At 39.9% G+C, this 25959-nt stretch overlaps 3 protein-coding genes across 7 annotated transcripts in view; 2 read left to right on the forward strand and 1 right to left on the reverse strand.

Moving 5' to 3' along the window:
• The window catches only part of LOC308390440 (rho GTPase-activating protein 23-like), a 79994-nt gene extending 70514 nt beyond the window's left edge, over positions 1-9480 (forward strand). For both annotated transcript variants that reach the window (XM_080872447.1, XM_080872448.1), the window contains 8 exons: positions 1940-2018; positions 2231-2304; positions 2395-2484; positions 2563-2688; positions 4033-4077; positions 4323-4416; positions 5871-5902; positions 5988-9480. In XM_080872447.1, the coding sequence (XP_080728573.1) occupies positions 1940-2018; positions 2231-2304; positions 2395-2484; positions 2563-2688; positions 4033-4077; positions 4323-4416; positions 5871-5902; positions 5988-6848 (1401 nt within the window). In that variant the 3' untranslated portion in view covers positions 6849-9480. The remainder of the gene's footprint in view (positions 1-1939; positions 2019-2230; positions 2305-2394; positions 2485-2562; positions 2689-4032; positions 4078-4322; positions 4417-5870; positions 5903-5987) is intronic.
• Positions 9481-9630: 150 nt separating this feature from the next.
• On the reverse strand, positions 9631-21431 carry acbd4 (acyl-CoA binding domain containing 4). 4 transcript variants are annotated; one of them, XM_080872462.1, is made up of 11 exons: positions 21203-21431; positions 20057-20175; positions 17907-18027; positions 14926-15010; positions 13818-13938; positions 11418-11515; positions 11151-11331; positions 10577-10675; positions 10267-10493; positions 10072-10119; positions 9631-9950 (listed from the first exon to the last, which is right to left on the reverse strand). In XM_080872462.1, the coding sequence occupies exons 2-11, from the start codon at positions 20130-20132 to the stop codon at positions 9831-9833; spliced, it is 1176 nt and encodes a 391-aa protein (XP_080728588.1). In that variant the 5' UTR covers positions 20133-20175; positions 21203-21431; the 3' UTR covers positions 9631-9830. The 4 variants fall into 4 exon arrangements, with proteins under 4 accessions (XP_080728588.1, XP_080728590.1, XP_080728589.1 ...); XM_080872464.1 differs by having other exon boundaries at positions 17903-18027; XM_080872463.1 differs by having other exon boundaries at positions 10267-10472; positions 21203-21430.
• A 2715-nt stretch (positions 21432-24146) lies between these two features.
• Positions 24147-25959, forward strand: part of plcd3b (phospholipase C, delta 3b) — a 35315-nt gene continuing 33502 nt past the window's right edge. Inside the window, exon 1 of the mRNA XM_080872450.1 lies at positions 24147-24421. Coding sequence (XP_080728576.1) covers positions 24331-24421 — 91 coding nt within the window. The 5' untranslated portion in view covers positions 24147-24330. The remainder of the gene's footprint in view (positions 24422-25959) is intronic.

Here is a 25959-nt window from a genome sequence, read left to right on the forward strand (position 1 = left end):
AACGAGCCCTGCTTTGCTTAGCAGACTACAGCAACTAATGTTACATCATGATGAGTTTTTTAAATGTTCAAAATTTTACATCTGAAACAGATTAAATTATTAGAAAACTATAGAGGAAATTTTTAACACAATAAAGATAAAGTCTGACTGTGGCAGGTCAGACTGAAAGTACATACCACTAAAGACTATAATCTAAGGAGCTGATTATAATCTATAATGACAGGAGCTGAAGTTATTTCTTTTGTCTTCCCTTTGAGTAACTGCAGCACCTTTTTTTCTAACTCTTAATTATTTCAAATCATCAAATTAATTTTAATATTAGACAAAGATAACCCAAGGACATTTATTTTAACTTATTAGGGGAAAAAGTTATCCAAACCTACCAAGTCCTAAATGAAAAATTGTTAAATTCTGATCAATGATCATGCTACTTGTCATTTTTCATATCCTTCCTGGTGAACTTGATGTGTTGGTCCACCGAGTTAATGTGATCAGCACCGTGAACAAACTCTGTGGACCAACACATCAAGTTCACCAGAGAGGAAAGACCATCTCTGAATTGAGGAGGTGATCTAAAGGGTAAACCTTTGCCATCTTACAATGCTGTGATTGCAGCCATTCCCCAACTTTTTGTGAATTATGCTTATGGCCACTGATCAATAGCCATTGATCAATGGTCTTTGATCAGTGGTTGTTGATCAATGACCATGACAATTTGCATATTAATGATCAAGGAACTGGCCTCACAGCCCATTGTTCGCCAGCGGTGCTAGTTTCAGTCACTGTGCAAAGGTACTGCTTAAAGGTTAGGCAAAGCTGTGGTCAGCTGAGACTGAAGAAGTCAGCTGGATGAGTGACAAAACATTTCGTCCCCTGAAAACGCTACGTCCCGATGAAAAGAATACCTTTTTGGGATGACCTAAAGAACAGATTGCCGCCAATAGAATAGAAAAGAAGTTTTTCTATGCCATATTTGAAACAGATTTTATGTGTAATTTTGATAGATTAGGTAATTCCCACATAGCGAAATTGGTATGGCCCAGATCTGGCCCACACAGTGTGTGCACACATGGCCCACATACCGCAAAGAATGACGGCGCTTTGCTGGCCCAGATATGTTTTGCCAGAGGTTGCCCACACATGGGCCAGCACAAGGCCAGTTGCAGACACACTGGTGGTCCTGTGCTGGCCCAGAACAGTTTCAGCTCTGGCCCCAGATGTCAGCCTAATGTGTACCTTAATCAAGCCATGTAATAACAACATGTGCCAGAACATAATAGTACAAAAGCAACATGACTAAACTCTGTTCAGGCAGTGAATTCTTAAATAGTGCTTTTCTAGTCTCTATACAACATGCCACATTAACACATCTTCTCCTAACTACATTCATACATATTCACACTCAGCATGCAGACTGGAGGAACCAGGGATTGAACCACTAACCTTCCAATCAGCAGGTGATCTGCTCTACCTCCTGAGCTACAGCCGGCCAGTGGTAAACTTGAGTAAACCATCACTAGGTTTTGGATAAAGTGTACACTCACAAACCTGTCAAACCTGCATTTGAAACGTTGGCTACCATAGCAGTATAGTACTGCAAATGGCATTTGGGTCTTCTAACTAAAATTGGAAAATAGGAACATAAATAGTGCCATCATTGCCAGACCTGGCCCACATCTGGTTGACATACACTCTGCCATGACACCAGTCAGTCAGAAGGGCCAGCTTGATGCCGGATCCGGGCCAGACCTGTTTGCTATGAGCCTGGGCCACATAACCCAAACCACAATCGAGCCAGATATGGCATGCCATCGCATAGACATACGTCTTATCATGCCAGAAGTCAGCCAGCAGTGCCGGCTTGATACCAGATCTGGGCCAGACCTGTCTGCTATGTGGGATACTATAATCCTAAAGCCTCCTCTTCATGTCCTCACAGAGATGGCAAGACCTGAATGTTATCAGCAGCCTACTTAAAACATTCTTCCGAAAACTGCCTGAGCCTCTGTTTACTGATGGTGAGTCCAGACATTTGTTTACAGTGAAATGTCAAAGAATCTTTAACGAGTATGTATTGAATAATGTTCTGTTGCTTGGATAAAAAATAAAAAAAGATTGCATTTTTTCTTCAGTGGCAAGTTACAAAGCCGCTGAATTTGTTGGCATATGATTTTCAGAATTTTAGAATATCACTTGTAGTTAGTTAGTCATCCATTATCTCTGCCTACAGATAAATACAATCACTTCATTGATGCCAACCGGATTGAAGATGGAGAAGAGAGATTAAAGACAATGAACAAACTGGTAAAAGAGGGCAGAGAACAGAGAAGTGAACATACTTCTGTCTTTTTGATAGTAAAACTCTCTCTATATGTACCCATTGCTTCTTTCTAGATCCATGACCTGCCAGATCATTATTATCACACCCTTAAGTTTCTGTTGGGTCACCTCAAGAAGGTAGCAGATCACTCTGAAAAGAATAAGGTAACCTTTACCTTCAGTCCCATCAATTGAATCGTGGTTTTTTTGTGGTCTAAAATGAAGTTTTAATATTATTTCCAGATGGAGCCAAGAAATCTAGCCCTGGTGTTTGGACCCACTCTGGTGAGGACATCAGAGGACAACATGACAGACATGGTCACCCACATGCCTGATCGCTACAAAATAGTAGAGACCCTTATCCTGCATGTAAGAACCACCAGCTGCTTGCTCCAGTTGCACCTCTGTGAATCGCCAGTTGTGTTTTATGCATTAACACCATGCAGTAGTGCTGCATTCAGTTCTGCCTCCAGTGGTGTAGTGGACAATACTGTACATTCAATTAGCAACTAAAAGGTTGTTGGTTCAATTGTAGCCAAAGATGCAAATTTTCTTTGTGTCAAGAAAGGTATGTGAAAGTTGCTTTAGTGGTTCAGTTCTACTTATATAGTGCAAGTTCTGTTTGAAGATGCTTTATATTGTAAGATAAACACCCTGCAATATTAGAGAAAAAAAATAATCAAGCAATCCTTTATAAGCAAACGCTTGGGAACTGTGGAAAGGAATATGTCTGTGAAGGTTCTCAGTCATCCAGGTCATCGTAGTCTAAGGAGCTTGGAAAGAAAACCGTCTGGACCCGAGGTCAAATGGCCCAGGATGTGAGTGGGCGTTAAGGCGTCTGGGAAATCACATGATAGGGTGGGGCTAAGTTTCACAATGAGCTCACCTGAAACTTTGGCTGATTTTGACCTGAACCCGTTTTCACACCTTGGCTCGTGTGATTAGTTGGAGGATCATTACGGGGTCCATTGTCCGTCTTGGGGGGACACTCCCACAAGGCTTAAATCTGGGACTCTCCACCATTTGACCCTCAAACTGAGAGGTGAAATGTCTTCAAGCAACTTAAAGAAGTGCAGACACTTTTCTTTCCAAGCTCCCTAGACTGTGGAAAGGAAGAATTCCCTTTAACAGATAGAGAACTCCATCAGAACCAGGCTTAGGGAGGGGGAACCATCTACTGCAGCTGGATGGATGGTGAACACAAGCAGACTGCAAAAAGCAAACAGGACATAACACTTGTGACACTTGTTACAAATAGTTTGATAGTGGCACATAAGCAAACACAGAGAAGATCTCAGTGCATCATGGGAAATCATCCAGCAATCTGAGCGTATAGCAGCATAACTGAGGGATGGTTCAGGGTAAACCGATCCAGCCCTAACCTGCTTTTGGTAAAAAGGAAAGAAACAAAGAAAGGAAATGTTAAGTTTAATCCTAAAAGCAGAAAGTGTCTGTCTCCTGAATCCAAACTGGGAACAGGTTCCACAGGAGAGATGGGAGACTCCTATTCTGCTTTTAAATATTCTAGGAACCGCAAGTAAGCCTGCTGTCTGAGAGCAAAGTGCTCTATCAGAATAATATGCAACTATAAAATCTATATAGGACTATAAAGGACTCCTTGTTTACATAAGCAACTAGAATCTATTTGATAAATATGATTCAAAATAGTGCAGCAGAATTTCCTTGATACCAGCTGTTTCCTTTCTCCAACAGTATGACTGGTTCTTCAGTAATGAAGAGCTTGATAAAGAAGAGAAGGTATGGGCTCTTATCACCCAAATGAACAGAAAACACCATGAATGACTGTATGCATTCAGATGTCGTCACTTCTTTTATGTCTGCTGGATGTGTGTGTGTGTGTGTGTGTGTGTGTGTGTGTGTGTGTGTGTGTGTGTGTGTGTGTGTGTGCCCGCGTGCGTTTGTGTGTGTGTGTGTGTGTGTGTGTGTGTGTGTGTGTGTGTGTGTGTGTGTGTGTGCCCGCGTGCGTTTGTGTGTGACTGTAGGCCCCAGATGATAATTGGGACATACAGCCTTTGCCCAACATTGACCATCTGCTGACCAACATTGGCAAGCCGGGCATGCCAAGAGAGGCATCAGGTGAGGAGTGGGGGCTGCTGCAAGAGTCCTTTAATGCTTCACCAACAGACAGATTCAATTGTACGCACATTGTGAAGCAGCTAGATTCTCGTGAGCTTTAAGAGTAGCTCAAGAACAGTGGGTAGAGAGCTTAATGGAATGTGTTGTCATGGCCTAGCAGCTGCTTCCAAACCTTGCATGACCGAGCACAATGCAAAGTAATGGATGTACTCTAGAGCAGTAGAGACGGAGTGACAATTTCTGGAGTAAAAAAATCATGCTTCTATGTCTGGCAGCCCACTGGAAGAGTCTGGGTTTGGCAGTTGCCAGGAGAATGGTACTTGTCTGACTGCATTGTGCCAAATGTAAAGTTTGGTGGAGGAGGGATTATGGTGTGTGGTTTTTCAGCAGTTGGGCCGGGTCCCTTAGATCCAGTGAAAAGAAGTCTTAATGCTTCAGCATTTTGCTCACTGCCTGGGACCATGGAACCCAACTGGCATTTGCTATAGAATACCAGAATTGATAGGTCGACCAGTGGTGCCCTGTACATTTCACAGAGGGCAGCATCTTCACCTGGTCACTTTTGACAGGCATAAAATAGCCTGGAGACGACGTGGCCAACGTTATGCTGTGCGTAACATCGCTCAGCATTACCAGTTTGGTCATGGGTCATAGTCAGGGGAGGCATATTCATGAAAGAACGCACAGACCTCTAGGCAAAGACTAGATAAAGGCACCCTGACTGCCATTAGGTGTTCGGATAAATTCCTTAAACGTACTGTCAGACCCTTTTTGGTGCAATGGGTCCTGGTTTCTCCTGGTGCACAAAAATACCCAGCAAGAGTATGCAGGGGTTCAGACACTGACAATCTAATGCCACTGCATTCAACACTAGCAACACAGAAATGTTGAAACATTAGACGGGCTTTAGTAGAAATCACTGAGTTCACTATTTCCTCACTGAACACAGACTCTTGCCAATTTATGGTTAATTCAGATGAGCAGTGGAAACACTGCTTACATACAACTTGAAGAAAAGAGCCTCACTGCTTTAGTTGGAAAGTCTTAACTTTCCCTCCTTATTCATAATTCTGTAGCCTCATCAACTGACAGCATTTTTCTTTCTCAGCAGACCTCTGTTCTGTTGTGCTTGTAGATACTGACAATGTTTCCTACTTTTTCCTCTGTTCTCTTCTTCTGGGCCTTTCTGTGCTTTTTTCTAGCTGAGACAGTGGATCAACCTCTTCGGTAGGACCAGGTCTTCCTTTCTGTGTGTTTGCTCTTTCTTTGGATTCATTTAACCATTTGTGCTCTTTCCACAACTATTGTTTTTTCCAACATCTCCACTTTGCCTTTTTGAAAGCAGCTTGTGCTGTGATTTCTCTTTATTTACATGTTTTTATATTTTGTGACCATCCTAACATTACTACCATCCAATGATGACATTAACTAACTTACTTTTTCCTTTCTATCAGGTTCCACCACCAGCGATTCTCTTAAGTTAAAGGTAGGTGCTAATTCTTGGAATAGGATATCACATTTTGCAATAGAAAAAACATAATTACAAATACTTACAAGTGGTAACCTTTCAGCTTTCCTCTGCATCCAAAAAAGATCCGAACACCAAGTCCATCATCGCTGCCGTCACCCACAAACATAAAAAAAGTCCAAGTATCCACACAGTGAGCAGAAACACTGATGAGATTTCTGCGCACGAACCAGCCAAAGCCAGCAACAATGGTGAAGGAGGGGTAGGGGAAAAAGAAGAAAGAGGAGAGCTAGATGAAGTCGAGGGAGAACAAACCATCCTTAACACTGAAAAAAGGATAGAGGGAAAGATCTCACTTGTAGGAGGAGAAGAAGCTAAAGCAAAAGGAGCAGGCAGTGATGCAAAGATGTCAAAAAGGAGGAACAGCCAAAGAACCAACTTACCACCATCACAGCTTTATCCAAATAGAGGATCTGACTCAACCCGTCAGATCCACACCGCATGCTCAAAATCACCACCTCTCAGGAACCCTCCTTCCCATTTTAATCACAGTCTGGCCAGAGGATATCAGACCATTCCTTTCTGGGTATTACCCACCAGGTCACGCAACATCAGCAGCCAGAGTGGAACTGCTCAGCACCAGTCAGCACCAATCTGCTATAGGAAAACTAGAGGTGGGAGGACAAGGGCTGTGTCCATGAATCTTGACCTTGAGCTGGGCAGGAATGAGGATAGTGTAAGAGGATGTAGAGATGATAGGGTGAAGGTAGTCAGAATGACTGAGGGAGAGCCAGGTCCCAGGTCCCTACCTCACTGTGCACAGAAGCTTCCCTCTCTCATCTCCTCTTCATCAGGATGGATAGATCAGAGTTCCTCAGGACATTCCACTGTCATCCTAAGGAGATCAGGCCTAGACCTGCAGGACAAGCTGAGAGCATGGCGTCGCCACACAGTGGTAGTTTAACCAGTCTGTTTCATCCACACTAATGAATACCAAGCACTTGGCCTTTACTCACTAACACTGTGTTGCACTTGTCCACAAGCAGGAAAACTGTCTCCAGAATATTCTATTGGAGATGTAATGTGTCATTGGAAAAAAATGTCATTGTGTGCAATTGCAATGTCATTCCAAAGTGACAACAATAATGCACGGTACTAGGATCTTTATCTTATTTTCACATACTGCACTCCCTCCCATCTGCTGCGGATTTTTCTCTCCTACAAACATGGTCAGAAATAAAACTGCATAAAATCAAATCAAATATACACTTCTTCAAAAATGAGGAAGAAAATAGCACTCCTGACAACAACTGATGTCATAGACACTTCATATAAACCATATAAAAGATGGAGGCTAGCTACATTAGTGAGAAAGCTGCATTCATAATCTTGTGAACCAAAAAAAAGTCCACGCACATCTTCCTCTGTCAATGGAGCAGGTGCAGAGCTGAAGAAATGAGATGAAGAAATAATGGTTTGCACACTACAGAACTCTAGATTCATTATTTATTGCATGCAATAAATAAAGAGGCTGTAACCTTTTGGAATGAAAACCTACAACAGTATAAATGTAAAAGTGCTATGTGGTACCACAGCAGACATTTGAAATTTAGCTGAAGAGCTGTTGCTGCTCTAGTTATAGCAAGTCACAGTAAAGAATTCATCTTTGTTTTTCTCTGCAGCCTGACTCTGAAATAACTGGTGTTCCTTTTGCCTTCTGGTTTTGACTAATCGCCACTCTTAGTCTCTCGCTGTATGATTGGACTTTTTAGACTAAAAAATACTTGCATGGTCAAAACAAATACAAATATGCAAACCTTAAGTGTACAGTAAGACTATTGTGTTTCCCAGTATGTGTGTGTGTGTTGCATGAGGAGGGCCAGAGCTATAATAAAACCTGTTTCGTCATACGTTTTCAGGGCAGCTATGTGAAGTCATGCCAATTTTTTTGTGTTTTTTTTTCTCTGTTTGTGTAATCATACAGTGTCAGCAGTGTGCAAACATGATAAATATTTGTTGTTTGTCATATTGTGAACTCATACTTAATGTCAGTGTTACAGAGACAAGAAAGCAGCTAAAAGCAGCAAGCAAACCACGTCCTTAAATCCAAAACCACACAGTCTCATCTGAGTGATGTTAGCTTTTTGTTTTTTCACAGCTTCGGTATTTTTTTTGATTCCTTCCCAGAACTTGAGTTTTGTAAAAACAAGTTTCAAGAATGAAAAATTGGAATGGTTAAAAAAATGCGTGTGACCTAAACTGACATTAGCTGTGGTCAAACCAGACTCCATGTTTGTATATCTAGAATCCGTCTGTCTTCTCTGTCTGTGCCCTGGTGCATGTAACTCTGTACAAGTGTTGCAAAATTGGTCCACGCAAAGTCTTGTTAACCTGTGTATATAAATATTATACATATTAAATTATTTGTATTGAAACTGGATTAGTAATATTTGTGCTTCAATAACTAAAAATAATTGACCTTTAATAAAAAGGGCAGCTCTATTTATTTCATAATTCGGGACAGTTTTCTCATCATGCTGGGAACTAAGAAGCACTGCATTTTTTCTGTCTCAGAAAAGTAAAGAGGGGAAGTGAAAGCTTACAGTAGCAGTTCGAGAAATTCCAAAAAGATACTGCCCAGTTGCAATGTGGGAGATGTAGGATTGGGCACTCTTCCAGTTTACAACACATTGGCCATTGAAGACCAAATGTAATGAAGGATGATGATGATTGTATTAGTCCAAAATAAAAAAGAGAATGCTCATACTTTACTCATGTTTGTCTAGAAAGGAAACAGACTGAGGCACCAAATATACAGTCAATCGAAAATAAATGCTTCTCAGCTTAAAGGCAGGATCCATAGATTCATGGTAAAATGAATGAAAGAAGAACTCGCCCCAAAAAGCCCTGTGCATCTAACTCCATACAAAATCCAACATGTTTATTGTTCATCTGGATGTAGCATCAGTGGGAGAAATGTTTTCATCACTCTTGCAAAGCTGTGATTGCAGCCATTTGGAGATTTTCTTACCTGAATTACATCCAAAATCCATTTTCTTTCACTTCTGTGGAGCCAGGTCTTGGTGGGCAGCAGCCTAAGCACAGCCACCAAGACCTCACTCTCCCAAGCCACCTCCAACTTATCTAGGGGGACACCGAGGCATCCCGAGATCTCTTCACCGTCTCTTGGCCTCGAAACACTTTGCATTGGATGCGCCCTTGTGAGATGCCCATACCACCTTAACTTTTTTCCCGCCTTAGACCTTGTCATACTACATATATAATAACTGAAATAACACTAATAGAAATGAAAAAACAAACACATAAAAAGAATCATATGAACAAGAGAAGCCAAAAGAGAATTTATGGAAATCATCTTGGGAAAGAAACATGTTCATAATTTTGACTGCAAACGCTGCCAGACAGGATTTCTTAAAATAAAAACAAAATAAAAATAACAAACTTTTTGAGTGATCTAAGGTTCTTTAGACACTTCCAGTAAGACTGTAGGTTCACAGTGTAATTCACTTTAAATGTGAATTACACTGTGAACCTACAGAACTGCACATAGAAGGGCGATTCTTCCACTGTCTCTGTTTGTAGCAATACAAACCGACTGAAACATACCACCTAGACTCCTCTACCTGTTTCATACCTGTATGGGTCTCTGTGTCACCTCTGCCTACGACTAAGGCACTACATCCTGGGGCACCCAGAGTGGGAAGGCTTAAGGGAGATCCAACAAATATTGAACAATATTTTATTACAGTTATTGAAAAATGTGCCAAGAATCATATATAACACATTTATAGGATGCTCGTAAATGACGTGATATTTTTGAAGGATGAATCCATGGTGAGCATCAAATCACATAATGATGTAGAGGATAACTCCTTCACAGATATTGTGGACTTGTTCACTGGTCTTACGTTGAATATCAGCTGCTTCATGAAGACATGCGACTTTTCTTCCTCAGCAGGTAGACCAGACCGTGAGCAACAAAAGGCCACAGCAGCAAAAAGACGACAGTCTGCCCAGACATGTCAAACGGCCACGACATCTGTTCCTAAGGGGTGGGGGGCAAAATCCCACAGCACGTGAGAAAAAAGCCTGTGACCACATGTTTGTTTACATGAGCATGCATGATAGGACGATATTCTTTGATGAGTACAATCAGAGCCTGGTACCTGTTGTGGTGAACACTGCAGGTGTGATCTCAAGTCTGAATTGTGAGCCTGCCACACACAACACAGCAGTAAACTGAAATGACTCCCAAACTTCAGGTATGTAATTTCCTGTAAGCCTGTAATTAAGAGCTTTTATCCTTTACATTTTACGGTAAAGAAAGTACACTTGAAGTGTTGGGACGTAGGAAAGCTTACGTGTGTGGCAGCAAGCCTCTCCAACACTTCCAATCTGTCCATCACACTCCTCATGTCCTCTCTGAGCCTCTGAAGAGCCAGGATGATCTGCTGTTGTAGGTGAGCCTGATGCAGCATCTCTGCACCACCTTCTGAACCGTGCCCTCCTCCACGTCCATGCCCACTTCCACCACCTGGGGACCACCCCAGACTTCCCTGTGGAGCACCTGTGGACCATAACACTTCAACTGTCTCTTTATTCATTGATTTATTATAACAATCTTTAGGATAAGATGTTATTTCATTGCAACGATGGGTATTTCATTTATACCTATCGTTACAGCGCAGAAAGCTGCTGCAGGATTCTCCTGAACGACAGGATTCGCCACAACAAAGGTGCATGACCAGACAACACGCCACAAAGCCTGGGCTGCGCAACACATGATAACATTTAGCTGTGTTTTTAACAACAGAACATTTCTGTGATATCTCTTTAGTAAATAGCTGATAATTCTAGCTCTTCTAGTATAGGCCTTGTTGATAAGTTATTATGTCAATCTTTAAAGAGCAGCAGCTTGTATCGCACAAAACTACATGACTTTGACAACGTCATTGTTCTAATGAGCTCGTACTAACTAACAAGAGTGAACTGCATCCAAGGCGCTTTATACAACTTGCATTAACACCCATTCACGCCCACACGAACCCTTTTTATCTATGTGTGTGATTCACAAATTTATACTCCAATGGATGCATTGGTGTCTTGCCCCCTGGATCAGGGGGCCACCCAGGGATCTAACACCAACCTTCCGATTAGTAGATGACCTGCTCGATCTCCTGAGCTACAGCCACCCGGTTTATCCAATAATAAAATTAACGCTTTTAGAAATTACATAGCAGCTTACGTTCTCTCCAATCACGCTGAGAAGTTTCTTGCCCAGTGTGCCGACTCCTCCTGTCTGGAGCCATCCCATCCTCTGCTCCTTCTCCACCTTGACCTGCCCCAACCTTTCGGCCTTGCTTCTGGCTTTGAGCTGGAGAGGACTCTAGGGGCACGTGGTCATTATAAAAGCTGTCTGACCGGGTCTGTGAGCAGACACAGTTAATTCAGTTAGTTAATGTTTTCTTAAAATTAAGACATTGTGTTATTAACTGGCAGATGTGCCTCACACCTTGACGTTATGGAGCTCCAACGAATCCACTGAATCAGAGAAAATTTCACTTTCTGAATCACTGGTGAGCGGCATAACCTCCAACACTGCAGATTCAGCTGCAAGTAAAATCAAATGTATTCGTGTTTGTGTTGGTTTGCTGGGTTTAACAGGCATTTTGCTGGAACCAACATCATGACAGGAAACACATTTTCAGCCCTAATAGAAAAAATAAAAAATCATTTGTGGAATCTTTTAAGTGAAAATGGCAAAACAGAACTTGATTCTTCACTTCACTTTATAATACACAGATAATTATTTACATTTATTTAGTATTTAATAAATTCAGAGATTTAACTGTCTACACCATCACGTACAGATTAAAAGCTTTTGTAAGCAGTTGAGACTTTTCTGCTTAAATATGACATAATACACCAGATTTTCCCACAAGCTCTGAAGTAGAAAAAGACAACTGATTAAAGAGATGTAATCAAATTAATACAATTAGCCGATTCCTGTACTAGAGGTCCAGGTTAATGTCGAAGGATTAGTGAGAAAGGCCAGGTCCAGTACCCCACTGTGGGAGAAGTGAGCAGGACGAGCACTTGTAAGGAAAATACAACGACGATCTGTGATCAGATCAAGGATTGATTGTATGTGAACAAAGGTTTCGCTCTATAACTGGTTTATAATTGATTTAGAGTCCAGCCCAAGTGTCCGAGAGCTGCCTGTCTGCCAGACAGTTTACCTTTGACACTGTTAAATTTGGGTGAAAGCTTTTAACACCTGAACCGGTCATATGATGATATATCCATAATAACCACATAACCCCACTGTACTTACAGTGGAGGCATTAAAGGATCCACAGAGACCAGACTTCGCTCCCTCACTGTTCACTTTATTAAGACCGAGACCGTGTCAAGTCTAAAGTTTGACTTATTAAAGTCCACAATTTGCACAGCTACATTTTACAACTTTAGCTACAAGGCAGAAGCACTAGTCTGTCATGTCATGTCAGGTCCGTACAACCCGCAACTATTGTATTTAGCCTGTTCAGCACCATTGAGTCCTCCTGTGCATTTCCAGCTACTTTTTCGCCGGTTTTTAATTCCTTAGGAAAAGAATACCAATCATCGCCTCATAATAACAAATAATAATCATAGCATCAATATAAGGATCCACAAATGTCAGCAAATTCCTAGAGGGAGAAACTATTGGAATGGAAAAGTACTAGAGGGACAAATATGTTTGCATCCCCGCAAAAAATGACGACAAAAATGAACGAGGGGAAAAAATTTTAATAAAAATATTTCAAGTATTTTCTTTTTTTTCAGCTGGGACCACAAATAAAACACCGAAACATGACCACACAATAATTAACACATAATGCACCAGCACTAGCATACATGCTAGGAACAACGTCACTCACGTAGATTACGTCATAAATTCGACAAAGCTTCCCCCCAAAAGTCAAAATTAGGCCAGAGGTATCAGATCCTTACATACCATTACATATGGTACTCCTGACATGCTGACATACGGTAACATACACCCTGAGAATCATGCAGAAGTCACTAGAGGTGTTTTTATTAAAGCTATTTATTTGGTTATGCATTAGGGCCACAGGTTTTCAAAGTAGGGCTGTGCGATATGACCAAAATCTCATTTCCTGATATAAAACATTTCTCATCCCAATAACGATATATGTCACCAAATATTGCATTTTCTGTCAATTCTGTGAATCCTGGACAACTCGACTTGAAGTGTTTTCAGCTGGGCATCATGTATCTGGAGTTGAGTGTTTTGACCAATGCATTAAACTATACAATTTTAGACATAAGTTGTAACGGTAAGTATGTAATTAAACTAGTATTTAGTACACGGCGTGCTGCGGGGAAAGGCCTGCTCTAATGTTTGAGTCTAAGGTTTAATTTGAGCACCTGTCGGCTCTTTTTTGCTTCTCATCCATAAACTCTCTCCACACTCTTTCACGTGATTCTTGCGTCGGTGGTTAAAGAGGTTTGTCGTGTTTGAGTCTGTGGTGGGGACCGGTTTGCGCCATAATTTGCAGATTACAGTTTTCTGGTCCGTGTCAGACTTTTCATAACCAAACCATGTCCATGCTACAGAGGTAGCCACTCGTTTAGAAATAAGGTGCTCGATTTGTTTTGACTGGTCCTTCTGTTTGGAGCTAACTGGTTCTGGCCATGCTGGTATCCTCTGTGCCCCGATGAAATAATATTGCCGTAAACAGTGTATTTTGCAAAACCATGAAACAAATGATAGTGTGTAATTTGAAACGAAGTACTAATGGCTTCCTATCTGAAGCCATTAGTACTTAATAACTTATTAGATTCTCAGTAGCTGAACCTTTTAACCCAAACCTGTAAGTGCCTCATTACACAGAACGTAATCACTGACCTTCTCTGAGTTTCAGCAGTGACTCTGGAGGTCGGGGCATGTCATCAATGAACAGGTAGAGAGGCTCAAAGTATTTGAAGAGTGAGGCTGTATTCTCATCAATGGGCATGGTGTCAATGACCTACAGGGACATAAGAAGACTTAGAGATCAGGAGATTCATTACTTCACTGCAAGTCCCTGAGACATTTAAACAGAAGCAGATTTTTGAGTGATCAGTGAGAAAAGACAAGTGCTATAAAAATCCCAGTCCATTCTATTAACTCTGGTATGGGACTGTTACTCCTTATTACCAGATAACTAGAGCCAAAGTAGTGGTAACGTCTCAGCTAATTGTTTATTCTTGCATCCAGTTTCAACATACATTGTTTAACCCACATAAAATGAGGGTACCTCTTTAAGAAACGATAGAGGTGAGGAAAGATGGACAGCCTGCCCAATCAATCAGAATAAACAGGCTCCAGTATGTTTCAACCAATGGGAAAGCTGCCTGCTGCTGTGTGTCCCACCCACCTGCTCTGTGTCTGCTGCCCTGTTATGTATGTAGTCTCGTGTTGGCTGGAGGAAAAGAGTGCTGCACTGTGTAACAGTTGCTACTGTGGAAGTTCATCTCATTCTTCATCCAACAGTAAGGTAAGAGTTCAAAAACAACATATCTGTATTATTATTTACGGTGAAATGTCATATTACTGTTATTAAAGGGTAAAAAACATACCCTGTCACATTATTTAGAACCCCGCATTCTGACTGAGAGACACCATACAATTGTCTTCAAGCATGATGCACTGAGATCGGTGCACACATACTGTATGTCTCAGTTTTTGTCTGTTTTGCACTTTATTTTTAAATAACTGCATTCATTTGAATTGTTTTGATAAATAACTGTTGTATATGCAATTACTTTACTTGGATTGCTTGGTAAATTTCAATGTTTTCATATTGTCTTTGGAAAAGTGTTTATTATGCAATTTTCTTGTCTGTTTGACATAAAGCACCAAATCCTTCCCTTGTAGCAGCTAAAAAAAAACAGCTAAACAAAAGCAGGCTGTTTGGGAAGCCTCTAATTAACTTGTGTGAATTTGCTTCTTTACATGTATAAAATAAATGTACCTCCTGTGCAACTTTCTTCATCTCGTCCACATAGGCAGCCATGGCGCTCTCACTACTCATTTTTCCCAGTTGGTTCCATGCATCCCTAACACAGATAAACAACTTTTGAGTCACTGGAAGAAATACACTTGACGACAGCATATCAGATGACAATGTGGTTAAAATCTTATCAAAATGTTTTCTAACTTTGGAATTACAATTATTAGTAACTTTGTAATTAGTAGACAATATCAGTAATTTTAATATCGGCAATTTACTTAACAACATAAAACAAAGAAAGACGTTATTAATCAGTTGGACAAAAAAACTTCTAAAATTCAAATTTTAGCAAGATTTTTAATGCGAGACTATTTCCTTTGTTATTTTTAAGTGACTTGATTACTTGGCTTGTTTTTTTGTTTTTTGCTTTTTTCAAAGTGTGTGTCTGCCACCAAAAACTAACCTGACTACAGCGACTTCCAAGTGCATAAAAAACATATCAGAAAAATTGAATTTCTTTTATTATTTCATTTAAAATTGTAAAATTTCATATACTCCATTTTTATTACATGCAAAATGAAATATTTTAAAGCCACAGCAAGAAGGTCCAGAGTTCAACTCCACCACCTGCCTGGGGCCTTTCTGTGTGGGGTTTGCATGTTTTCCCCATGTTAGTGTGGGTTCTCTTTGGGGACTCTGGCTTCCAATCCAAAGACTGGGAAGAAAGCCTTTCTTCCATTAGTGGATACTTGGATCGGATTGGCTCGGCTCGTGGTCCTCCACCTGCTGCCTCGCCTGTACGCCAGCCTTTGCCATGGTGAGTGGGTGTCACCCGCCGATCTTCTCACTCTCTCGCCTCTCCACTCCTCGCTCCTCCACCTGCCACCTCACTCACTAGCGCTACCACCTCGCCGTGGTGCAGAGGCTCCGTCATTCAGCGTTCCTACTGTCACCGTCAAGAGGAGGCAAGGCTCTCGCCACCACAGTTCTTCTCATTCAGAGCAGCAACTTCCAGTTGTGAGTGAAACTGACTTTTTCCCTCCTGCTCGCCACAAATTAAGACAGATTAAGACTTCTGTTTGCTCAGCTAAAGAGCCACTGACTGTTTGTTGTAAACCTGGACTGGACTATCAGATAAATGTTCATCATCAACCTGCTTCCAAAAAAATGCTCCACCATGTCAGTCTGTCATTAAGGACACCTGCACCTTTAAATCCGATTATTCCTGTCATTCTGTTTCTATATCCACACCTGTCTCTCAGCCCGTTCCTGCTCCCAGGGCGGCTTGGGCCCTGCCCTCACCTGTTCCTGAGACCCAACCTGTCCCTGCACCCGTACCTGTTCCTCAGGTAGGGACAGCTAAGGTCCGGCCAATTCTTCCACCTGTTACGGTGCCAAGGGACAGGCGGCCCAGTCCTCAACTTGAGCTCCAGCCACAGCATCCAGAGCCAGCCGAGTGCTCTGCTTCGCCTCAGCCAGAGGTTCCCACGCCTGCTGGTCCTGCTCTGTCTCCAACAGAGGGCTATGCCAAGCCACGCCGCCAGTAACCTGCCAAGCTGCTAGAGGCATCCCATCATCTCCGCCGGTCTACAGTGCAGCATCTCTTGTGCTGCCCTCCAGATCAGCACCGGTGCCACCGCTGGCCAAACAGTCGCCTGCCTGAACTGATTTGTCTGTGCCGCTGGCCATGCGGCCACCCACATGAGCGGATTTGTTTTGGATGTTTTTTACTGACTGCCAAAAAATGAATGTATTTAGTTTTTGCAGTACTGTATGGAATGTCTATGTATAAAGGTCACTACACTTATTTATATTTAAAAGGCAGGACAGTGAGTCAAAGATTGATTTTAACTGGTTGTTTCAACAGAACTTGCCAAATGTAGTGAGGAAAACCCTACATGTGGCAACTTTGGTAAAATAAACATTTTTCAACAGTTTTTGTTTGCTCACAAAAAAATGTTCATGTTATTTAAAGACTCGGTGTGCACAAGATCTCCTTTATTTGCTGCAAGGCAGAATCTGTATAACCCGATTCTGTTTAATGGAACATTCAACATCATAATTCTGCTATAATTATAGAAGCTTTAAGCAAATTTAAAATGGAAGCTGTAAATGAACAAGCTTCAATTATCCCTGCTCCCCCTGGTGGATACACAGGGGGAGCAAAAACTCATTTTCCTCCTGTCTTTCAGTAATGTGTAATGTTTTGAATCAGAGTATTTTCCTTTTAAAAAAAATAAAAAAATACAGACATCATGCCTTTGTTCTATAATGCAACATTTGCCCACTCACTATAATTGTGGGCAATTTACAGAAAAAACTCACTTGATTAAAACTGTTAAATCAGAATATCAATCACACAGTAGCTCATATTGGCTCATGATGTAGCACAACTCAAATTCTATTGCCCATAAAATGACAAATGTGACCTTGACCTTGAGCAAAATTTTACAGCCACAGAATGACTTTTGTTAAAGTGATTCAGATCGACTTGTTTCAGATAGTTTAACAACACTGACTTTTGTTGATTTGGTCTGAGCTTGCCTGGCAGTGATATCTGGTAAAGCAGATTAAAATATTTACAAATAAACAAATCATTAATGTATAATCAATGCATAACCATCAAAGTGAAATGACCTGATTTATTTATTTATTTGCATCATTTTCATGATGCGTCTACCAAGAAGTCATTGATTCGTTGTTAAAGTGGGTCCAAATATTTGAAAGGTGCTTAATACAGATAATGTAGATTTTAATTAAAAAGAAAAGCTGGTGGATGGAAAATTCGGGTTTTATATCACTGACCCATTTATACTGTTTAAATAGTAATTCCTTAAAAATTAAATGAAATATTATAATATTTGATATTTTTTGTGGTCGGCAATAATGATTAATATTAAAACAGAAAATTTCAAAATTAAATTTTCACTTTCTTAATTAACTGACACAAAATATTGAATTACTGAATTTTTTGGCATGCACATGTGTATACACACACCCACCATTTGTAGCGGCCCACTGGGTCCCAGAAGCCAGGCCGAGGCACTGTACAGGGACCACACACTGCTTGCTTGTACAGACTGTAGAAGCGCAGCATGACCTTATAGGAAGGCCGGTAGGAGCCTACAAAACAGCACAACTATTTGTCAGGTTTATTTCTCCACTCATCAGGACTGGACACCAAACTATACTACATCAATTTATAATCAAGGTCCATTTAAAAAAATACAGCCCTTTTTTATGTGCAGCAATACATACAAAATAGAAAGAAAATGGAGAAATGATAAATACTCTTTGTTAAAATCACTGGTTATCCAGCAGGTAGTACAGACATGTACTACCTGTCTGTACTACCTGCTGGATATCAGATCATATAATGCAATATCCTGAGTTTCCTTGTTCCGAGTACTGACATCCTTTTCTTGAGTGTAATCAAATATTTCTTCTGGAGACTTCTTCAGTTCCATTTATTTGGTCTGGTTGGCAAAGCTTCTAGGATGAGAGGTGAAACGTCTTCAAGGAAACTTAAACAAGTCCAGACACTTTTCTTTCCAAGCTCCTCAGATTGTAGGAATTGCCTAATAATTGATGCTTCAATTTTAAATATGATCAACCTAACTCTATTAATCGGCCACTTGCCTTCCAACTGGCAGTAGTTAAAAAGCGATTACTTGATCCAGCTGCCAGCCTTCCTTTATCTCAAAAATTCTTGAATGTAGTTGTAAAACACCTAACTTATTTACAGAGGAATGATTTATTAATTTATTAAGTTTCAGACAGGTTTCAAAGCTCATCACAGCACAGAAACAGCTTAGTGACGGTAACAAATGATCTTATAAGTTCTGAAAGTGGACTCTGTGTGTTTGTTCTGCTAGAGCACAGTGCAGCGTTAAGTAATGCTGATGACAATATTTTATTACAGCAATCAGAGAATGCTGTTGGTACTAAAGGTACTGCGCTGCATTAACGAACTCAAATTAGTTCATGTAATTGGAGAGTCCTCTTCAAGCACTAAGATTAATTATGGAGTTCCACAGGGTTCAGTGCTAGAACTAATTCTGTTTACTTATGCATGTTTCCCATAGGTAGTTTTATTAGAAGGCATTGCAAACATGTTCAATGCTATGCAGATAGCAGTTTTATCTGTCCATGAAGCCAGATAACACAAAGCAATTAGTTAAACTACAGGAATGTCTTAAACACAAGGACTTGGATGACCTCTAATTTTCTGCTTCTAAATTCGGATAAAATTGAGGTTATTGTACTCGGCCCTAAAACTCTTAGAAATATGGTATCTAAGCAGATTCTTACTCTGGATGGCATTACCAGGAACACTGTGAGGAACCTTGGAGTCTTTTTTTTAACAGGACATGTCCTTCAACGCACATATTAAACAAATATGTAGGACTGCTTTCTTCCATTTGTGCAACATCTCTAAAGTTAGAAATATCCTGTCAAAATGATAATAAAGAATTAGTTCATGCATTTATTACTTCTAGGCTGGACTATCACCACATTCACGTCACTTATTCACGAGGAGTCACCAAAGCAGGTGGACATGAGGGGGAGGGAATTTGAAAAGACATTTAAGGAAATATTTAGTCAACTTGTATGCAAAATGTGTTCAACTGAATTTTACAGAATGAACACTGTCCTCCCCCGTGTAATTAATTCTATTATACCGTGTTAAGAGCGGCACTAAGTGTAGTTCATATAATAAATACTATCTCAAAAAATGATTTACTATCAAAAATTCATCCAATAGTGAATCCATTTGAAACTTTTGCAAAATTGTAAACTTTTTAAACTGGTGCTGTGAAACTTTTTTCTTTTAAATGAGCGCAGGTGAAACTATTTATGAGAATTTTTGGGAAAATGAGAAATACTGAGAGTATGACAAAAAAGATGCACACGACAAATATGAAACTCGGCTAAATCTCTACTGAGCACGTGCTCTGTGGAGGCAGGACACTCGGAATTCTCCTTTTGGATCTCTAGTCAAGGATCTTGGATCATGTGTTTCTGGTACAGTTCATTCCTACAAATAAAATACCTACATATATGCTATTGTAACAATAGTAACACAATATATGTGATTGCTCAACAGTCCTCAATTACGTGGAACCAGCAATGACTGAAAGATTCCATGTACCGTTTTTGGGGAGTTTTTGGATGACATCCACTGCAGCCTGAAAGCGTTTCTGGTGATCAACCACAGGCTCTATCATGGCTGGGACTGGTATGACACAGGAAGCATGAGTGGAGCTGTAGCTGAGGGAGAATATGTACACAGATGTGGAAGTAAAAGTATAAAGAAAAATAAGTCATGAGAGTGAGTCAAATCCAATATTAACAAAATATACCGTAAGTCAAATTAATCTGTGACTCTCTGGGCATTTTTTATTTTGGGGGGTAAATTAATTCAGTTACTAATAGGTAATTAGGTCATAATTAATTAATGCTGGCTATTAATGTAATGTTGATATTTGCCTTGACCCCTTAGCACGAGTGAACACTAGTCACTGATTATAATCACAATGCCCCCTCTCTGCTCCGATGGTTATTGGAATAAAGTATTGTTACTCATACAATGCGCAAATTCACTGATGAGAGCACTGACAGGACAGAGCGTTCTCACTCCCGAGGCGTAACATGTCGACGTTTTGTCACGTCCCGCGGCGTTCCTGAGGAACGCGAAAGGAGACCTTCGGCGTTCTTATGGTACGCGGCGGGTTATGGCTGGAATCCAGTGCAATGACGCTCCCGCGGTAATAGACGTTCCAGCCCTGTATTCCAGCCCTAAACCTAACCTTATCCCTAGCCCTGACCATAACCTTATTCCTGACCTTAACCAGGACTTTAATGATGTTAAATAGCGTGTTTCTAAGCGATTTGAAGAAAAAGAGCGAACATGTGTAGGTTCAGTCCAGACGGTTCTCATATTTCCTCTTTTTCCGAGGTCGTCATTTAGGAACGTGGTGGGTAGCCGAAAACGTAATATGGTGACGATTTGTCACCTAGCGTAAAATGTTACGCTTTGGGAGTGAGAACGGGTTGGACAGGACCAGTGGTGAAATGTAGATTAGAGCATTTACTGTACGTGTACTTTATTTAAGTTTAAAGTTTACATGTGTCACTCGTAACTTAGTAACTACTTTTAATGCTGTTTCACTTGGTAATGCATTTGCTGGAATTTTCTGATAAATATCAAATTCGTTTGATATGTAGACAGCGATATACAGTGCTGCTACAGTGAACTTTGGCTGCAAGCGAGCTTAGTATGAGTTAGCTGTCTTACCTTACTGACTACGTCCTGCCGCTGTCCATGATCACACCGGAGAAAGACAGCTCGGCAACCTCGGCCAAAAGACTGACAGAGCTGGCAACAAGACGAAGCTTGCTATATCTTGGTCTACGCTGACGGTAACGTTTGTTCACAAAACTGCTCACTAGCCACCTGCCACAGGGCTGACCTACCGTCAACTGCAGCTACTCACCAGTCTGCGCTTTACACAAATGACTTCCGTGTCAAATCACGTGACAATGAGGGCGTCCTCTCTTCCTACTGCCTGGTAGCTCCATACTGATTATGGGCATACTGGACATCCTTTGTCCAATAGATCCACTATCCCTCCACTTCACTAAACCATGCCTCTCTAAATTTGTATCCAAACCGCGGAAATCCAACCTGAGCTATCCCAGTGACATACCTGTTTCTTTTCTTGTCCATCCTGCTCACTCTCAATGAAAATCTCTGCTTCCACCCCTTTTTTACCACCATCATCTCCGATAATAATATAGTAATAATAGTTATTATTATTACTATATTAGTAATAGTAAAACTATTAACTACTAAAAGTAGTATATATATATATATATATATATATATATATATATATATATATATATATATATATATATATATATATATATATATATATATATATATATATGTATATATATATATATATACATATATATATATATATATATATATATATATATATATATATATATATATATATATATATATATATATATATATATATATATATATATATATATATATAATATATATATATATATATATATATATATATATATATATATATATATATATATATATATATATATATATATATATATATATATATATATATATATATATATATATATATATATATATATATATATATATATATATATATATATATATATATATATATATATATATATATATATATATATAATATATATATATATATATATATATAATATATATATATATATATATATATATATATATATATATAATATATAATAATAATAATAATAATAATAATAATAATAATAATAATAATAATAATAATAATAATAATAATGTCAATTTCAAGGAACATGTTATGACAAACATTTTCTTTACTTGATTATATTTGAATGATAAAAGTTCCATCCATCCATCCATTCGCTTCCACTTATCCTTTTCAGGGTCGCGGGGGGCGCTGGAGCCTATCCCAGCTGTCATAGGGCGAAAGGCAGGGTACAGGTCGCCAGTCTGTCGCAGGGCTAACACACAGGGACAGACAACCATTCACACTCACATTCACACCTAGTGACAATTTGGATTAATCAATTAACCTATCCCCACAAGCTGCATGTCTTTGGACGGTGGGAGGAAGCCGGAGTACCCGGAGAGAACATGCAAACTCCACACAGAAAGACCCCGGCCTGATGGTGGAATTGAACTCAGGACCTTCTTGCTGTGCGGCAATGATAAAAGTTACTTTACTTAAATGGGACTGATGTTTACAGGCTTCAGTTGGTAAAATCTGAGTCCTCTACCATCACTTCTTCCACCGCGGATGGGATTAATCAACATGGACACACAAAGTGAACTAATCCTGCTCTATAACCGTTTATGAAACAAAGTAATCAATAAACCAAAATATTTTTTTATTGTCGTTAGCATTGTTTAAAACATTATCCTGCAATTACGAAATTAGTCTAGGAGGCATCAATTTGCATCCATCACTTTCATGTATTGCAGTCAACCCGGGACATGCAGCCCGATTTGTGGATTAATTATTATACAATAGCCCTCCGCTGCCCTAACAGAGGACTGTGTTAAGGATCAGCTTTAGGGCTGATCATTAACATCAGTGAATGCATCACTTGTACCGTGGTCCCTTTTAAAACTGGATCTTAGTAGATGGGGCGGACGAGGAAATCTCAAATTTCACGTCTGTCCACGGTCTATAATCCGTTTAAATAATTTTTGCTGTCGACTTCACGAAGACATCCCCGGAAATATCGACGTGTGCTTTCAAAACAAAGGCATAATAAGGTCCAAATCACAGATTTAGGTTAAAAGCTTCAAAAAATATTATTTCTGGTAAGGTGAGATAATACATGGGAAATACGAATAAATAACTAATGTGGCATCGTGATTAGGAAACGTTCACCTTGCAGTTCTGATCAAATTAAAATAATGCTTCGATTATTTAGTTAATCATGATGAATCTGCAATAATGTGACTCAGTAGCTTTCTTAGTAGAATACAACATGACAAAACATTTGCATGTTCTCCCGCCTCCTCCACTCCCAACGCTGAATTTGGAAATTGATGGATAAATGGGTGCAGATATTTTCTGTTAAGCAATACAATAAGAAAGAACTGGACTGACTCTGTCTGTCTATCTTCCTCTTCCTGTTCCTGTTTCATTATTATTATTATTATTATTATTATTATTATTATTATTATTATTATTATTATTATTATTAAAGGTAGTTCTTGTATCGCACCATCACCAAGTGCTATCCATGGCGAATTTGGTGATGGCTGTTGTTCTCTTTCTAATATTACAGTGACATTAGCTCACAAACTGGGAAAAGACACAACTGTTGCTGTGAAGTAATGCTATAATATATTAAATACATAAAATATAACAATAAAAATTAATTGATGTTCAAATAAAAATTACTAAATCTTGTAGACACAAGCAGAGAATGACAAGCAGAGAATGGTTATACAAGGTCTTAATTATGCCTCTGTCTACACTATTTTTAATTTTACTTCAAGAGACTACGTGGGTCCAGAAGTCGTCTTTTATAAATATAAATAAATAACATGAAACAGGTAGGTCTACCCTGTTTGCGCGTCGCAAAGTCTTTATTTTGAAAATCATCCAGGAAGAGATGCTTTACAATCCAACCACAATGACATTGCAAAGGTTTGTCTTGTCTCTTGTTTTCCTCCGGCAGGATAAAACATGAGGAGCACTCTGCTCTGTGATTTGTATACACTGTCTTGACAGCCGAGCCAGTAGACTGTCAACTTCCTACCTCGGTCACACACACAACGCAGGATACGGTTGCAGGGACGGAGGGAGGCACGGAGAGCTAAATAAAGCGCAGCCTCTTTACAGTATGTTGGGCAACAGAAAGAAAGCAATCCCCCAGGTCAAGAACGGAGCCGGGACGTCCGAATTAAAGGCCATTGATCCTCTGCGGAATCTGGGTGAGAGTTTTTGTTACAGCAGCCTGTGCGTTTATTATGCTTTATTAGGCGACTGTGGCTCAGGGGGTTGGGAATCGCATCTGTAACCGGAAGGTCGCCGGTTCGATCCCTGGGCTCTCTGTCCTGGTCGTTGTGTCCTTGGGCAAGACACTTTACCCTACTTGCCTACTGGTGATGGCCAGAGGGGCCGATGGCGCCATATGGCAGCCTCGCTTCTGTCAGTCTGCCCCAGGGCAGCTGTGGCTACAACTGTAGCTGTCTCCACCAGTGTATGAATGTGAGAGTGAATGAATTGGTATTGTAAAGCGCTTTGGGTGCCTAGAAAAGCGCTATATAAATCCAATCCATTATTATTGTATTTTTACTGAAAGAGTACCGGTATCTCCCTCCGACTGAGAAAATGGCTTTGCTAGACGGTAACCCTGCTTTAACCCGTTAACCCTGCTTCACATTCAGATTGCAGTGCTTGAAAATTTTGCTTTGCTCCCTAGTACAAATCGAGGTACTTGAGGTATACTATTCCACGCTGCTCTAGTTTATCCAGATAGTAAAATTACTGAAATTACCGTATTCCAGTGAGCCGATATTTAACTTAAAATATTTGCCTGACTTATTCAAATCCAGTTAAAAAATAAGGAGGTGACTCTGTTGTTATAGATGTACAGTTTTCACATTTAAATATGTGCCACTGAATTGAGCAACATAAACTGAGCCCATTCTCACTTCTATGATTTTTCTTCTTCTTTTTTTTTTCAAACAAAAAATTTGGATCCCAGGGTAAAACAACTTTAGCCACCCATGTGCTATAGCTCGGTATTTACAGCCTTTTTTTTTAATGGATTAAATTCATTTTTCACCTCAGAATTCTACACTAAAAACCCAAAACATAGCATGTACATAAGTATTTGTGATGCATCCTGTGTCATCATGTGTCTGATGTTTCTACAACTTGACTAGAGTCCACCCGTGGTGTGTCCAATTCAATTCAATTCAATTCAGTTTTATTTCTATAGAGCCAAATTACAACAACAGGTTACCTCAAGGCGCGTTATAATGTAAGGTTAAGATCCTACAATAATACAGAGAAAACAGAGAAACCCCCAACAATTATATGAGCAAGCATTTTGGCAACAATGGGAAGGGAAAAATTCCCTTTTAATAGGAAGAAACCTGCAGCAGAACCAAGTTGAGAAAGGAGTGTCCATATGTCACAACCATTTAGGGGGATGGAGTTCACTGGACATGGTTTGGAAAGGCAGCTCTCTAATATAAGGTCCCGTAGTTGACGGCAGATTTCAGAGGACAAATTAAGCTGTGAAGACAAGGACTTGTCTGTAGACCTCCAAGACTGGATTATATTACATTGAAGGTCCCAGTAATCACAGGGGCCTCCATCATCCATAAATGGAAGAAGCATCACCAGGACACTTCCTGTAACTGCCGCCCAGCCATTCTGAGCAGTCAGGGTAGAAAGGCCTTAGTCATGCCTTTTTTCAAACTATGGCTCATGTGATGAAGCACATGGATGATAGTAGGTC

The sequence above is a fragment of the Rhamphochromis sp. 'chilingali' genome (assembly GCF_963969265.1).
Source record: "Rhamphochromis sp. 'chilingali' genome assembly, chromosome: 22".
Taxonomy (NCBI): Eukaryota; Metazoa; Chordata; class Actinopteri; order Cichliformes; family Cichlidae; genus Rhamphochromis; species Rhamphochromis sp. 'chilingali'.

Coding starts and splice junctions, on each gene's coding strand:
- acbd4 (XM_080872462.1), bottom strand. CDS start 20,132: ATGATAGAGCCTGTGGTTGATCACCAGAAACGCTTTCAGGCTGCAGTG. Junction 18,028..20,056: donor CCAAAAACTCCCCAAAAACG/GTACATGGAATC, acceptor GCTGTTTTGTAG/GCTCCTACCGGCCTTCCTAT. Junction 10,120..10,266: donor AGAGGCTTGCTGCCACACAC/GTAAGCTTTCCT, acceptor TGTGTGTGGCAG/GCTCACAATTCAGACTTGAG.